At 36.3% G+C, this 14,998-nt stretch overlaps 3 protein-coding genes across 3 annotated transcripts; 2 read left to right on the forward strand and 1 right to left on the reverse strand.

The window, feature by feature from the left end:
- The first annotated feature begins 3,303 nt into the window (after positions 1–3,303).
- On the forward strand, positions 3,304–7,895 carry LOC136247489 (uncharacterized). The gene is made up of 6 exons (XM_066039217.1): positions 3,304–4,606; positions 4,724–4,876; positions 4,966–5,091; positions 5,329–5,500; positions 5,986–6,388; positions 6,615–7,895. The coding sequence occupies exons 1-6, from the start codon at positions 4,328–4,330 to the stop codon at positions 7,768–7,770; spliced, it is 2,289 nt and encodes a 762-aa protein (XP_065895289.1). The 5' UTR covers positions 3,304–4,327; the 3' UTR covers positions 7,771–7,895.
- Positions 7,896–9,920: 2,025 nt separating this feature from the next.
- Positions 9,921–11,815, forward strand: LOC136248164 (proprotein convertase subtilisin/kexin type 9-like). Its single transcript, XM_066039978.1, has 4 exons — positions 9,921–9,945; positions 10,023–10,425; positions 10,657–11,202; positions 11,383–11,815. The coding sequence occupies exons 1-4, from the start codon at positions 9,921–9,923 to the stop codon at positions 11,813–11,815; spliced, it is 1,407 nt and encodes a 468-aa protein (XP_065896050.1).
- Positions 11,816–13,081: 1,266 nt separating this feature from the next.
- LOC136246014 (uncharacterized) lies at positions 13,082–14,725 on the reverse strand. The gene is made up of 2 exons (XM_066037471.1): positions 14,116–14,725; positions 13,082–13,436 (listed from the first exon to the last, which is right to left on the reverse strand). The coding sequence occupies exons 1-2, from the start codon at positions 14,668–14,670 to the stop codon at positions 13,185–13,187; spliced, it is 807 nt and encodes a 268-aa protein (XP_065893543.1). The 5' UTR covers positions 14,671–14,725; the 3' UTR covers positions 13,082–13,184.
- Positions 14,726–14,998: the final 273 nt, after the last annotated feature.

Raw genomic sequence — 14,998 nt, forward strand, 5'->3', positions numbered from 1 at the left:
TTCCAGAACAAAACTGGGTCATATGCATATTACTTTAGGCAGCTTTGATTTTACATACTATATGTTGTAGCTAATTAACACTTTATGATTTATTAATGTGTTTTGTATACTCAGAGAATAATTATGCTTCAGGGGCGGATCTAGGATTTATAAAAGGGTGGGGGCTAACTCAAGGTACTAATCTCTTGGGTAGAGATGTGTGAAGCACACTTCCCAGCATGCGAAGCATGCTGGAACTAGGGGGGTCTGGGGGCATGCCCCCCCAGGAAAATTTTTGAAAAATAGATGCTAAAATACTGCAATTTAGAGACATTTCCACATAAAATTCATAATATTTTCTGCCTGTAGATATTTTATATACTGCCTTTAGATTGTAGGTTGGCTCTCTGAAGCATTTTGCTAATGGAAAAGTTTGGGTAGGTTACAGACAACCAAGTACATGATGCACCCCTCTCACAATTGCACAACACTGAATAGGTGCATGTTAGAATAATAATGTTGAAAGTGGAAAATTTTGAAATTTGAACAATACAAGATTGAATCTGAGAGCATTTTCAATCGAAATTGTGTACCTGAATTAAGTATTGCCATACATATAAACTGCACAAGTAGATGAATGAAGTACTTTAAACAGACCAATGCACTTCATTGTATGCATAGGTGCAGGTAGATTTGGAAAAATTCCATAACAGAACTAACTACATGTTTCCAGTGAATGTTCTATTAGAGTAGTTAGCTGACTGCTCTATTAGAGTATCTCGATCTTGTACACCTCCAATGCTAATCCGAGTCCTTGTTGCATAAACTTTAGCATAAATCCACTGATAATACCTTGGAAAGATGTCTATAAGGTGGTTTTATGGGTATCTGTATTATTAGTGATCATATAATTATGCTAAGACAAAGTTTCATTATAATACTCAGCATATTGATCAAGTAAAGCCTAAATATGAAGGGGGGGCTTCAGCCCCCAAAGCCCCCCCCCCCCTGGATCCGCCCCTGTGCTTGGTGTACTGTACTTCAGTCTATCCATTGAAAGTCTGCTGGCAATGATGGGAAGTCTAATCACGTTTAGTTGAATGGATTTTAGATTGGTAGGGTGCATGAACTTTAGTATAGACTGGGGCAGAACCATGTAGCTAGGACTGGAGGCCTGTTGCTCATCATTCATTATTGTAAGACAATCCAATATGCCAAATAACTGCTGCATGTATTCACTGAAATTACCTTTCAGAAATTTTATGTCCACTAAAATAGCCACTTTGTGAATTACTGTGCTAAAAACCCACACAGTACAATTTTATGCATTCACTGCTAATAACTATAAAGCTCTAATGAAAGCCTTTAATATACGGCCATCATGCAAACTTTATCTAGCTATAGCTATTTTTCCCCTCAAGCTCATAATTTACTAGTTTATATTAGTTTCTTCGTCACAGCACTGCAGGCGCTCTAGCTACGTATGTGTGTTACTTGTGACAGCAAAGCTTGACACGTGATCTCCCGATTCCCGGTTCCTGATTTTACCAAGCAATCTCCCGCTCCCGCTCCCCTCCCGGTTTTACCAATTCCCTAGTCTAGGTCTAGTCTTGCAGCAGGATAAGTGCTTTTGTGAGCCACACCCATTTTAATATATTGGGAAATTGCAATACTAAGTATGTATGAAGCCACACCCAATTGCTGTCTGTAAACTCACAGTAGCTACGTGGAACCAAACCCACTGACTGATTTTAAATTATAAACTTACCGGCTTAGTTATCACATATTAACTACTCGTTTACTCAACACGAATCGAACGCTCAAAATGTAGTCTCGCTCGCTCGAGAATACCCGAAACATAGCTCTTATCGCGCCTCGGCTTAATTTAATCCGGGTCTGACCCGGATTGCTATCCGGGTCAGTGGGTCATCCGGGTCAGCAGTAGTGACCCGGTTTCAACGCTGTCCCATCATAGATATTAGAGTACTCTAATATCTATGGTCCCATACATGCTGAACCTTGATATCAGTTAAACTTTCTCCTGCCAATATATAGCTGCAGGAATCCCATACATGCTGAATCTTGATGTCAGTTAAACTTTCTCCTGCAGAAGGTTTAGCTGACATCAAGGTTCAGCATGTATGGGATGCCTGTAGCTTTTTGTTCAACAATTCTTGACAGTTAGTTACATAAGAGCATCGACCTACACACTATTTGCAATAACAGCTCCATGTGATTTAATAAACAACAATGCACAACTAGCACAAATTTAAAAGGCATTCAAATTACATACCCTGTCATTCATTAGCAAGATCAATGAAACCAAATGGAATCAATTATCAAAAATCATTTCTTACCTATTATGTGTACAGGGCTGTATACATATTAATATACTTCTGTGTAAATTGCTTCTGTGTTATGATTACATTTATTTGATGCCAGAACAATCCTTTTGTATACAGATGTGAATCATACAGTTATATTACTTAACATATGGCTATATGGCTATGATTATAATGCCATCAACATTATAATTATTGAGCTCTTTGAATAAGAGATTTTATTGCCATGATAGCTAGTACCATGTATATATACATTATACTCTATTGCACACCATTACGTACAGACTGACCAGAACAAGCTTAAGATGAAGTGCATGATATCTTACTGCAGCAATTGTGTGAAAGTTACACGATGATCACCTTATAAAAATAGCAGGTGTAGATATATCATACACAAGTTATTTCAGAATGATACACTGTAACTGCATATTGGGGTTGACTTGAGAAGTGTACATTCCATAACTCACATTAGAATTTTCTTAAGACAAGTATGTACTGTATGTTGTTATTATATTTACATGTTGGTCATATTCAGGTTAAGGACTATTGTATGTACGTAATAGTGCTACCATTGAGTGTTAATTATTTAACAGGAAATTGCCATGAATTATATACAGTGGAACCTCTCTTACCCGGGCAGTCTGGTACATACTACTGTCCGTATCTCAGAAATGTCCATAACTAAGAATAACATGTTAGTACAGTATGATAAAATAACTAACTTAAATACAAGTAATGTTGTTATTGCTATCAGTTAATGGTATGCAGTTTAATGGGCAGAGGGGGAAGGCACTACAGAGCATTTATGGTAACTCCCCTGGGATGAAAAAATCCATTATCACCTAGCAACCAAGTGATAGTTATTATTAGTAGAATAAACAAAACACCAAACAGGTAAACAGCAACCTTTAGGCTCTCTCCTTGTACTTTAAAACTTCATTATGGTCAATAAACTACAGTACAAGCCACATGAGTGACATGACCAATTTGGGCTGTCTGGACAATGGATAATAGAGGTCCGGATAAGAGAGGTTCCACCGGATAAGAGAGGTTCCACTGTATCCTATAAGGAGTGCTAATATAGAGAGTTTTTACAGTATGTCAATGGTTTATAGTTTCCCCATCATAGACATTACCTTTTAAGTCCATACCATGCATTGTATTATGATTACACAGCTATTGTTAAAAAGTAAGCAGCCTTCTCTAAAGGTAAAAACATTCCCATTTAAGGAAGAAATGTATCTTACAAAATAAATGCACGCTACTTTGTGATTTCATTATATTTCCCCACTGTGCACTGTTGTCTTTAAAGGAAGTACATCATATACTGTTACTTGTCAGTTTACACTGAATTTGGTAGTAGGAGCCATACATTGTTATCACTTCCCATGTGAACTAGCTAGTTGGACTGGAGTATCAGAACTCAGACAGAATGTATTTAGAAGAAAATTGAACCGTTAAATTTATAAAAATACTATGCAAATTATCCAATTAATGCCTCAATTTTAATTCACAAGTCAAGTTCTGAGTTGTCAAGTATCTTCTATTGGAAAGACTAAAACTAGTTATCGCAGAGGAGGTACAGTATATAACAACAGAATAAAGAATTGGGAGACAGCCAACTTCTGAAATACTGATGTAATAGTCTGAACCTTACCAAGGATTCAAATCTCAGGTAACATGATTTCATTCAAGTATCACAACTAACTTACTTAGTAATTATGATATCATCCACATTATACAAATTGCTGCATAAGAACAGTATAATTATTATTAATGCAATATTGAAAAATAATACTAACTATTTTATTAAAACTAATTCTAAACATAGAGTAACCATGTGTAAATTTGTGATCACACACTGAAACCAGAACATACTCACATGTGATACAGTACATCCTGTTATGTCATCAGTAAACTATCAAAACTTACTATAAAAGTGTAGCAACAACTCATACAGAACAGAGAGCACAAATTGAGTATTGAAGTTAACAAGAGTTATCAAGATGAATATAAGATATCACCTACAGAAGATCCTCCTTGTGATGGTGGCCACAGCAATGGTCACTTCAGCGATTATTTGTGACAAGTTGATAGATGACAATGCTTCATTAGGGAACACTAGAGATAAGATAATGGACGCTGGTAGATACATGGTCAACACAACTGGTAGCACCAAATCACAGCAAGTCCAGTTACTCATAGATAGACTGAATGGAGCAAGAGATATCAGATACACAGATGACTCATTTACAGCAGTACTGGAGCCTAAAGATCTTAAAAAGGTACATATACCTCAAGTGTAAATTACTGTATTATCATGTAATAGAGCTTTGTATATATCATGATCAGGACACCAGACTGCTAGCATTAACTAATACATACTTATCTTCTCCCTGTAGTTATGTAAGAATAAATTGGTGAAATCCATTGAGATGATTGAACAGATGAACAATACTCACAACTGTGAGAAATTAATCAGTGGTGAACCAGGATTTGTTGTACCATCCAGTTACATTGTGGTGATCAAGCAGTTCTCTAGCATGTCTGAAATAGTGAGTGAATACATTCATTGTGAATAATTTTGGTCATATTGAGCTGAGGTATAAATTGTAAGCATGCATTTACTCTCACTGTTTCTTAGATGCCAATTATTACAGCTGCAACAGACGATCTTGATAATTCAATGATGATCACTGGAATTAATGAATTTCAAAATCTTCATCATCGTGGAGCCATCATGAGAATGAACAGTGATGCAGTAAATTTTGTAAGCTGTTATGTTGTAGAACAAAGTACTGTATTAATGCTTTCATTAACCATCATAAATGTCAGTGTTATACTTGTATATAGTGGTGTACACAGCTACATAATTTTAAAGCCTTAATTCAAACTAAGTTTTATGAGAGTTACTGTTAATGATTTTATGGATGAATACTTACTTGCAAATGAGCAGATACTGTAGTTATGCTTACAACTGTTTTAAATGTCTTGTTTCCATCATTAGATGTGTCAGCAGTCAATGGTAGATTACATAGAAGAGGATCAGATAGTGGAGATGACATCATCAACAACACAATGGCATTTAGATAGGATTGATCAAAGTGATCTTCCACTTGATGGACAATACTCCACTATCAATAATGGGTCAGGAATTGACATCTATATCTTTGACACAGGTTAGTTGATGATATGAAAATTAGGTATACAGTGGAATCTCAGTTATCTGAAACCCTTGGAACCAGGGGTGAAAATTCTGTACCTATAAAACTGTGCATAAATAGCTTTGAAATAGCAAAACGAACCTTCATAATTTTATAAAATATTGGTATTATTTAACTACCGTATAGAACAGTCACTACTCTAATAGAGCAGTCATTTCCATTTTTCGGTTAACCGAGAATTGGGATAAGTGAGGTCCAGATAACTGAGGTTCCAATTTAATACAAAAAATACATTATTAAGAAAATATCCTTTTGTACCTAGCATTTGATATACACATGTATGATATAGTGGTAGTTTTAAAAAAATGTAGCTGTGTCCTCCATTATAATACTGCATCTCAATTCCTATCGACAAATCATGCGAAAACATTAACGTGTTTTAGGATCACATGTTACTACAAAGAAATAGTGAATTATTGTGTATTAATTGTCCATTATAGGTATAAGATTTGATCATGAAGAATTTGAAGGAAGAGCTAAATATGACTTGTTTGATCCACTGGATGTCTTAACTGGTAGTAACCAACAAGGAAGAGACTGTCAAGGACATGGAACTCATGTTGCTGCTCTAGCTGCTGGAAAGACATTTGGTGCCGCTAAAGGAGCCACATTGTATAGCACTAGAGTACTTGCTTGCAATGGAAAAGCATCTTATGGTCCTGTACTACTTGGTATAGATCATGTCATTCAACGACAGATAGCCAGAAGGGACAAAAAAGTCATCATCAACATGTCACTTGGTGGTCCAATAAGTTTTTTACTGCATGAAGCTATTAGACAAGCTACTGAGGAGGGAATACTTGTGGTGGTTGCTGCTGGGAATGACATCGATGATGCCTGCAGGTAACAAATATAACTATTTATTGTAAATACAAAGAAGAAATGAAGTGAGAAATTTTAAAATTATTGATTGGCTATCTCCGATTGTGATCCTGAGTGAATTATTTTATCATAATAATTATTACTAGCAATAATGTATGCATGCAAGTAACCATCTAAATAATACAGACATCTGCAATACAAATCATAATCTGGATCGAGTATTAACTTTAATGTGTTATTACAACAGTTTTTCACCTGGATCATCACCAGATGTGCTCACAGTTGGAGGAACACGATGGAATGATGATCTTTACCTTCGTCTGTTTGATGGTACAAACTATGGAAGATGTGTTGACGTATTTGCCCCAGGGCAAGATATAACAAGTGCCGGACTATCGAGACCTGATGCTGTAGCTACATTTAGTGGTACCTCACAGGCTACTCCTCTTGTGAGTGGAGCTGCAGCCATTTATTGGAGTATTAACAAAATAGCTGCACCATTAGAAGTAAAAGATGCCATCATTTCAACTTGTACACGAGACAAGCTGAACATTGATGCTGTAGTGCCACCAAGCTATCAAGGACAGTCACCAAACTGCCTTCTTAACATTAATCCTCATCAGATGTTTGGACAGAGTGAAAAGAAAGAGAACAGCACTCACAAAGTTTTCACCTCAGTTCCTTCAGCTGACCTCCACAGCCTGATAGCAGATATGGAGTACAAGTCATTTGCTCTGACATACATTCACAGCCACACCAGTGACTCTTCCTACCACTACAGTCTGATATTCAAGTACATGGCTGATGTGGAATTCCAAACCTTAATGTTTGCTAAAGCAAGACAACTAAGAAAAGCTCAGACACAGTTTGAGGCCAGTAGATATCAACTGGTACTGTTGTATGATATGGATACAATAGATTATATAGCAGTAATACAGAAGACAAACATTAGTTATACTCAACTATACAGAGTAAACCATAGAAGGCATAAGAATTTTTATCAGTCAAAGTCGGCACAAAACTTCACACTTCTCAGCACAACAGTTGGAATGACAAACAAGGGCAACTTGAGATACAGTTCAGTGTATCGTCATGATGGTCAACCAACACGTCACTTCTCTAGTGTCAGTTATGATCAACTATTGACAACTATCAATGAACAATTCAATGAAGGCTTCTACTTGGCTCACCTTGCTACTGTCCCTACTGCTCTACATGACACTTCACTGGTATTCCATCAGATGACCAAGTCACAAGCCAGTTATATCTTTATTGTGGATGTTGGATTAGAACAGGTTGAACAGGTTGTACAGGCTCAGCTAGCACGACAAGCTGTACCACTAGTGGTAGCAGGATTCAACACTGCTGATGGAGTAAAGTTTGTCATATCTTTTGAACTATGAATTAATGGAATGGGTTTTTATCTTTTTACAACACAGAACATTTCACATTATAATATAAATATTTATAACATTCAGTTTCATTATATGATATTATACTGCTAAACTAACTTTAAAGAACAACTATATTATAGCAGATAGGCTTGAATAACTTACATCTTAATGACTGGGCCTGCACAAGTAAGTTATGTTGGCACTCATAATTTGCCTAATATTCACGATGCATAACTTTTTATGCAGCTATTACTGTATAATTATTGCAGTGATGCAATTTTCAGCACTTATTAACAGTTTAGTGGGATGTATAATAAAATTAATGTTGCAGAATGCAAATATTCCATCCTAGTATTGAGATATGATCATGTAATGGAGAGTCCCAGTATATAATACAGTATACTATCTTATTAAGGAATGTTTATTATATACATTCAGTAAGCAATATAATTGGGTTCAAAATCATAATAATGTTATAATGTGATTTTGGAAAACCATTCTTTTTGGGCACAAGCAAAAGTTGTAGGAAAACTTGACCCTGAAGTGATTTCACTTGTGCGAGACACAAATTAACTTACAAATTGAGTGATTTGTACAAGTGATGGAATGACTAAAACTTTAGAAAAATAATGATACATGTTATTTAATTGATATGTGTTATTTAATTAAAGATAATGACCAAGAACACTTTATGTAACTATTATAAATCTCTTTATTTAGATAGTAGGAATGGAAATAATTTGTCAACAAAGTGATTTGTCACCATTGGTCACAGTTAATTAATCACAAAACTCAATGCAGTAAACTACTTAAAAGGTTGGTTTGTTGAGTACATTGGTCATATCTCTGGAACGTTTCAAGATATCTAGATCACATTTTAACATGAACACCCAGTAATTCATTTTTGCTAAAAAGAGAAAATTGACCAATGTGCCAAAGAGGATGGTTTTGCAGTTACATTATTTTGACAACAAAGAGTATATTTGCATGTTAAAGATCTTTAATTATTTGCCTGCTATGCTTTTGAGCAGTACTCAAATTCATGCTTAAATTTGTGCTTTAAAATAGAGTGTAGTAGTATTTTCAGACCAGTGGCTGTTGCATTAAAGCAAGCGACTGCTCTATTAGAATATCTCTGTACAGAATTTACTGCATATTATTATTAGGAATCTTGGACAAAATGCATATTTTCACATAATGTTTTGAGCAGAAACTAGTGTCACACTACCTTAATGGCATCAGTATTGGTAATGTCATTAATGTGACCATAAAAATTACCCAGGCACTCTAGATTAGAAACTTATAATTACCATACTTTTAAAAATAATTATTAGTCACCTTACCTTTTTTGTACGAATATAAAAGGAACTCAAGGTCCCATAATTGTGTGTGAAGTTACCAGAATGGCTGTGTGTAGCTTTAGCTACATAGCTCCATAGACAAATTATACTTAGCCCCCTGACCCACAACAATATATATATATACCATTGTCTGTATCCCCCACCATAGTGGTTGCAGCTACTACACTGCTTGATTATGTAAAACCAGAGGTTCTATACACACTCAAGGTATACCTCTTCAGTGGTCACCCACTCAATGCAAGATGTGTTACCTTTGGTGAAGGTAAAACCAACGTGAGCTCCAGTGCGACCTCGAGAACGTCCAGATGGACAGTTGTTATTCTTGAGATCTCATCTCCAAACATGTATGTTAAAGATGATAAGTATTTACGAAGAGCCCTAATTTGTACTACATAAGTTACTGTATGTAGCTTTAATTTAGCAGCAGATAAGTTAAAAATTTGAGTAATTAATTAACTAGGGGGTGTGTGGATGACAATAGCAATAAGCCCAACATGTTATATTGTGCATAGTCATTTAATAACACAAAATCTCTCACTATAGCCAGCACAGGGGGAGGATCAGCCTAAAGCAACACTTAATAAAATAATTGCAACTTTTTGTCCAATCACATAAAACATGGAACACAATAGGTCATCATCAGGTGTTCATAATTATACAGTAAACTCTGTACATTATGCAAATTTTATTCATACGTAATATGTGACTAGGACTGCAAAAACAAGGCATGTGGGCACATGATTTTTGTCTTCTTATTTAACTTTCTACCACCACTCATAACGTATATAGCATCACACTATGGAAATGGAATTTTCAGCTCTTAGTAAGCAGCTGAATGGCTTTACAATGCAAGTTACAGAATGCAAATATGATCATGAAAATATGATCAAATATGATCAGGCATCAGATATGATCATGAAGGATTTGAAGGAAGAGCTAAATATGACTTCTTTGATCCACTGGATGTCTTAACTGGTAGTAACCAACAAGGAAGAGACTGTCAAGGACATGGAACTCATGTTGCTGCTCTAGTTGCTGGAAAGACATTTGGTGCCGCTAAAGGAGCCACATTGTATAGCACTAGAGTACTTGCTTGCAATGGAAGAGCATCTTATGGTCCTGTACTACTTGGAATAGATCATGTCATTCAACAACAGATAGCCAGAAGGGACAAAAAAGTCATCATCAACATGTCACTTGGTGGTCCAATAAGTTTTTTGCTGCATGAAGCTATTAGACAAGCTACTGAGGAGGGAATACTTGTGGTGGTTGCTGCTGGGAATAACATCGATGATGCCTGCAGGTAATAAATATAACTATATTTATTGTAAATACAAAGAAGAAATGAAGTGAGAAATTTTAAAATTGATTGGCTATCTCCGATTGTGATCCTGAGTGAATTGTTTTATCATTTTGATAATAATTATTACTAGCAATAATGTATGCATGCAGGTAACCATCTAAATAATACAGACATCTGCAATACAAATCATAATCTAGATCGAGTATTAACTTTAATGTGTTATTACAACAGTTTTTCACCTGGATCATCACCAGATGTGCTCACAGTTGGAGGAACACGACGGAATGATGATCTTTACCTTCGTCCGTTTGATGGTACAAACTATGGAAGATGTGTTGACATATTTGCCCCAGGGCAAGATATAACAAGTGCCGGACTATCGAGACCTGATGCTGTGGCTACATCTAGTGGTACCTCACAGGCTACTCCTCTTGTGAGTGGAGCTGCAGCCATTTATTGGAGTGTTAACAAAATAGCCACACCATTAGAAGTAAAAGATGCCATAATTTCAACTTGTACACGAGACAAGCTGAACATTGATGCTGTAGTGCCACCAAGCTATCAAGGACAGTCACCAAACTGCCTTCTTAACATTAATCCTCATCAGATGTTTGGACAGAGTGAAAAGAAAGAGAACAGCACTCACAAAGTTTTCACCTCAGTTCCTTCAGCTGACCTCCACAGCCTGATAGCAGATATGGAGAACAAGTCATTTGCTCTGACATACATTCACAGTCACATCAGTGACTCTTACTACCACTACAGTCTGATATTCAAGTATATGGTTGATTGGAATCCCAAACCTTAATGTTTGCTAAAGTAAGGCAACTGAGGAATGCTCAGACACAGTTTGAGGCCAGTGGATATCAACTGGTACTGTTGTATGATATGGATACAATATATAGATTATATAGCAGTAATACAGAAGACAAACATTAATTATACTCAATTATACAGAGTAAACCACAGAAGGCATAAGAATTTTTATCAGTCAAAGTTGGCACAAAACTTCACACTTCTAAGCACAACAGTTGGAATGACAAACAAGGGAAACTTGAGATACAATTCAGTATATTGTCATGATAGTCAACCAACACGTTACTTCTCTAGGGTCAGCGATGATCAACTACTGACAACTATCAATGAACAATTCGATGAAGGCTTCTACTTGACTCACCTTGCTACTGTCCCTACTGCTCCACATGACACTTCACTGGTATTCCATCAGATGACCAAATCACAAGAAAGTTATGTCTTTATTGTAGATGTTAGATTAGAACAGGTTGAACAGGTTCTACAGGCTCAACTTGCAAGACAAGCTGTACTATTAGTGATAGCAGGGATAAACACTGCTGAAGGAGTAAAGTTTGTCATATCTTTTGAATTATGAACCAATGGAATGGATTTTTATTATTTTATAACACACAAAATTTCACATTATATTATATAAATACTTATAATAATGTTCAGTTTAATTAAGCAGTATATGTAATATTATACTATGGAAAGCACAACTATATTTATATTTATAGCGGATAAGCTTGAATCACTTGCGTCTTAATGTGTGACTGGGCCTGCAAAAGTAGGGTATGTTGGCACTCAAAAATTGTCTAATATTCATTAAGTTAAGTTCCCCATATTCTGTGGTTATGGGCTGGCTTCGCTGTAGTTTGGGGCTCTCCTTGCTGTGCTCTTCAATAATGTGTATCAGGGGACTGAGTTCTAGATCCAAGCATCCCTGTGTGCCTCCAGCTGTTGACCTTGCTGTTGCTGAGGGGCACCTGTCTCCTTTAGAACAATAATGTAAATAGCTACTGTATAGTGATTTTATATTGCGCTTGCTTCTTTTTCTTATAAAAATAGCTATGTCTACCAGGACCGGATTTGCGAATGTTAACCATTGTTGTCTATATTGACTGGCTATACTAATAGCAAGAGTTACTCTTGCTAATAGTCTTTCCAAAAGTCCAAGCCTGTGTCTTCTTGTCTGTACAGTCTGTGATAGCTTGTCATAGTGAACATGATAGTACTTGACCACAATATTTTTACGTACTGTTACAGTATATGTACACTTATGTACAAGTTGTCAGTGCTGTTGCTACGTGGTTTATTCCCTAATTTGGTAAAAAAATCAACAGCTTTCATTATTCTGTATAGCTGGAAAGTTTGGCGGGAGGAAACTTGAGCGAATTTTCCACAATTAGATTTCGGTGAGAAAAAAGTTCGGTGAATTTCATAGAGCTAATACAGATTTATATTGGACAAATGATTTGGTGGATTTTAGTTTGATGAAACACCACTCACTTGCCAATTTTGCCAAACTGTCCTCCAACCAAACTTTCCAGTTATACAGTACTGTAAAATAGCATCCTGGATTATAACAACACATGCATGCCAAGAATAGGAACATGGGCATTACTCAGCATATTATAGCTACTGAGTTTTAAAATCTATAACACTTGTAAAATCATTGCATATTATCAAGAGTTAATAACTCTTGATGTTATTGTGTGCACATATAATGACTTTACCAGAGTATTAGTGCACTTGAAATTATTTTCATTTTGTAGCAAAAAAATATACATTGCATTGTGAGCATTTTCTAGTTTGTACTCTGTAAGTACATCTCCCTTCACCATGCAACTGTACACAACAATGTTAAACTGCAAATAATCAATCAAATAAATGATGGTGTATGCAAGTACTACTATGTAGCTATAGAAAAGTATCAGTTTTCAGCTGTGTACTGTTTCTCAGTTTTACCACCCAAAGTTATATATATACCATTGTCCGTATCCTCCACCATCGTGGTTGCAGCTACTACGCTGCTTGATTATGTGAAACCAGAGGTTCTTTACACACTCAAGGAATGCCTCTTCAGTGGTCACCCACACAATGCAAGATGTGCTACCTTCAGTGAAGGTAAAACCTACATGAGCTCCAGTGCGGCCTCGAGAACTTCCAGATGGACAGTTGTTATCCTTGGGATCCCATCCCCAAACATATTTGATCTGTGTGTTAAAGATGATAAGCATTTACGAAGAGCCCTAATTTATACCACATAAGTTATGCGGCTTCAGTTTAGCAACAAAAGTTACAAAATTGAGTAATTAACTAGGGGGCATGTGGGTGACAATAGCAATAAGCCCAACATGTTTTATTGTGTATAGCCATTTAATAACACAAAATCTCTCACTAGCCAGGGGGAGGATCAGCCTAAAGCAACACTTCATAAAAAATTGCAACTTTCTGTCCAACCACATAAAACTTGGAACACAATTGATTAGGTCATCATCAGGTGTTCATAATTATACAGTAAATTCTTTACATTATGCAATGTTTATTTATACATATTAGTGACCAGGCCTGCAAAAACAGGGCATGCACATGATTTTTATCTTGTTATTTAACTTTCTACCACTCATAACTTTTTATAGCACTACAATACGGAAATGGAATTTTCAGCTCTTAGTAAGCAGCAATACTTGGCTTTACAATGCAAGTTACAGAATGCAAATATTCTACTTGTACTATTTCACTGATTTATGACCTCTTGTGTTACAGGATGTGGTTTGTGCCTACATGCACTGTTTTCGCAGGCCCAGTCACATAATTATACTAGCTTGAGTTGTACGTACTAGCTGTGCGTATGTATTAAACTACGTACACACATTTTTTGTATCCACTAACCCCTTTTCCAGATTGGTTCCAACCATACCGGCAAGTGGCACCAGTTTGATCTACATGTTTACAATTGTCTTTTCTCCACTGAGAATAAAACTCAACCTTTTGAACAGCATAGGTGCGGCCATCGTACTTCGAGTATGGTGTGTACCATTTTGCACCATCATCAAACGACTGGTCGCTAGACCACCATGTTCCAGACAGAGTTCCAGTCCATTTTTTCCAACCATCAATGCTGTTGTAGCCATTAGTATAAACAAGAGCATTAACACAACTGGAGTGTGATACTGACTGGCCTAGAAAATCCCAGTTGGTTTTTGTTTGACCAGTAAAATAATGTCGGCCATTGTTGTGATTTCTTACCAACATGGAGCAGAGCTGAGATCTGGTGAGAGTACCATAACCCCTCAAGCCTCTTATCCTGTCACTTGTCACTTCTTTATAAATCTCTTGGACTATGGCAGTGAATTGAGCATCTCCAGGATAGCAGTCTGCATCTACCAAACTGTACACACCCAGTAAACTGAACAATACTACTGCAATGCTAATGTATTGTGCCATAGCTGTAATGACAATTGAGCTAGCTTGCTAGGTAAGGTATTTTTATATACACTTAGCACATAGCTGGCTAGATGACATACAAAAATGTAAAGTACATGGTGGATAACCTATTTTAATGCTATTAGGTTAGTATGCCCTTATTTGGAAAATGTCTATAGCTACCTACATGATGTGTACACAATTTTCCATATTTGGTTATAAGATACACACAACTATCCACAGGTGGCCTATGGCAAGATGTACAATATTTGTCTACAAATGGCTCTATGAATACTATTAAAATTAATGGCCATGCACAAATATGGGCACAGCTGTTAGCTATTATCAA

This window comes from Dysidea avara, chromosome 2, assembly GCF_963678975.1.
Source record: "Dysidea avara chromosome 2, odDysAvar1.4, whole genome shotgun sequence".
NCBI lineage: Eukaryota > Metazoa > Porifera > Demospongiae > Dictyoceratida > Dysideidae > Dysidea > Dysidea avara.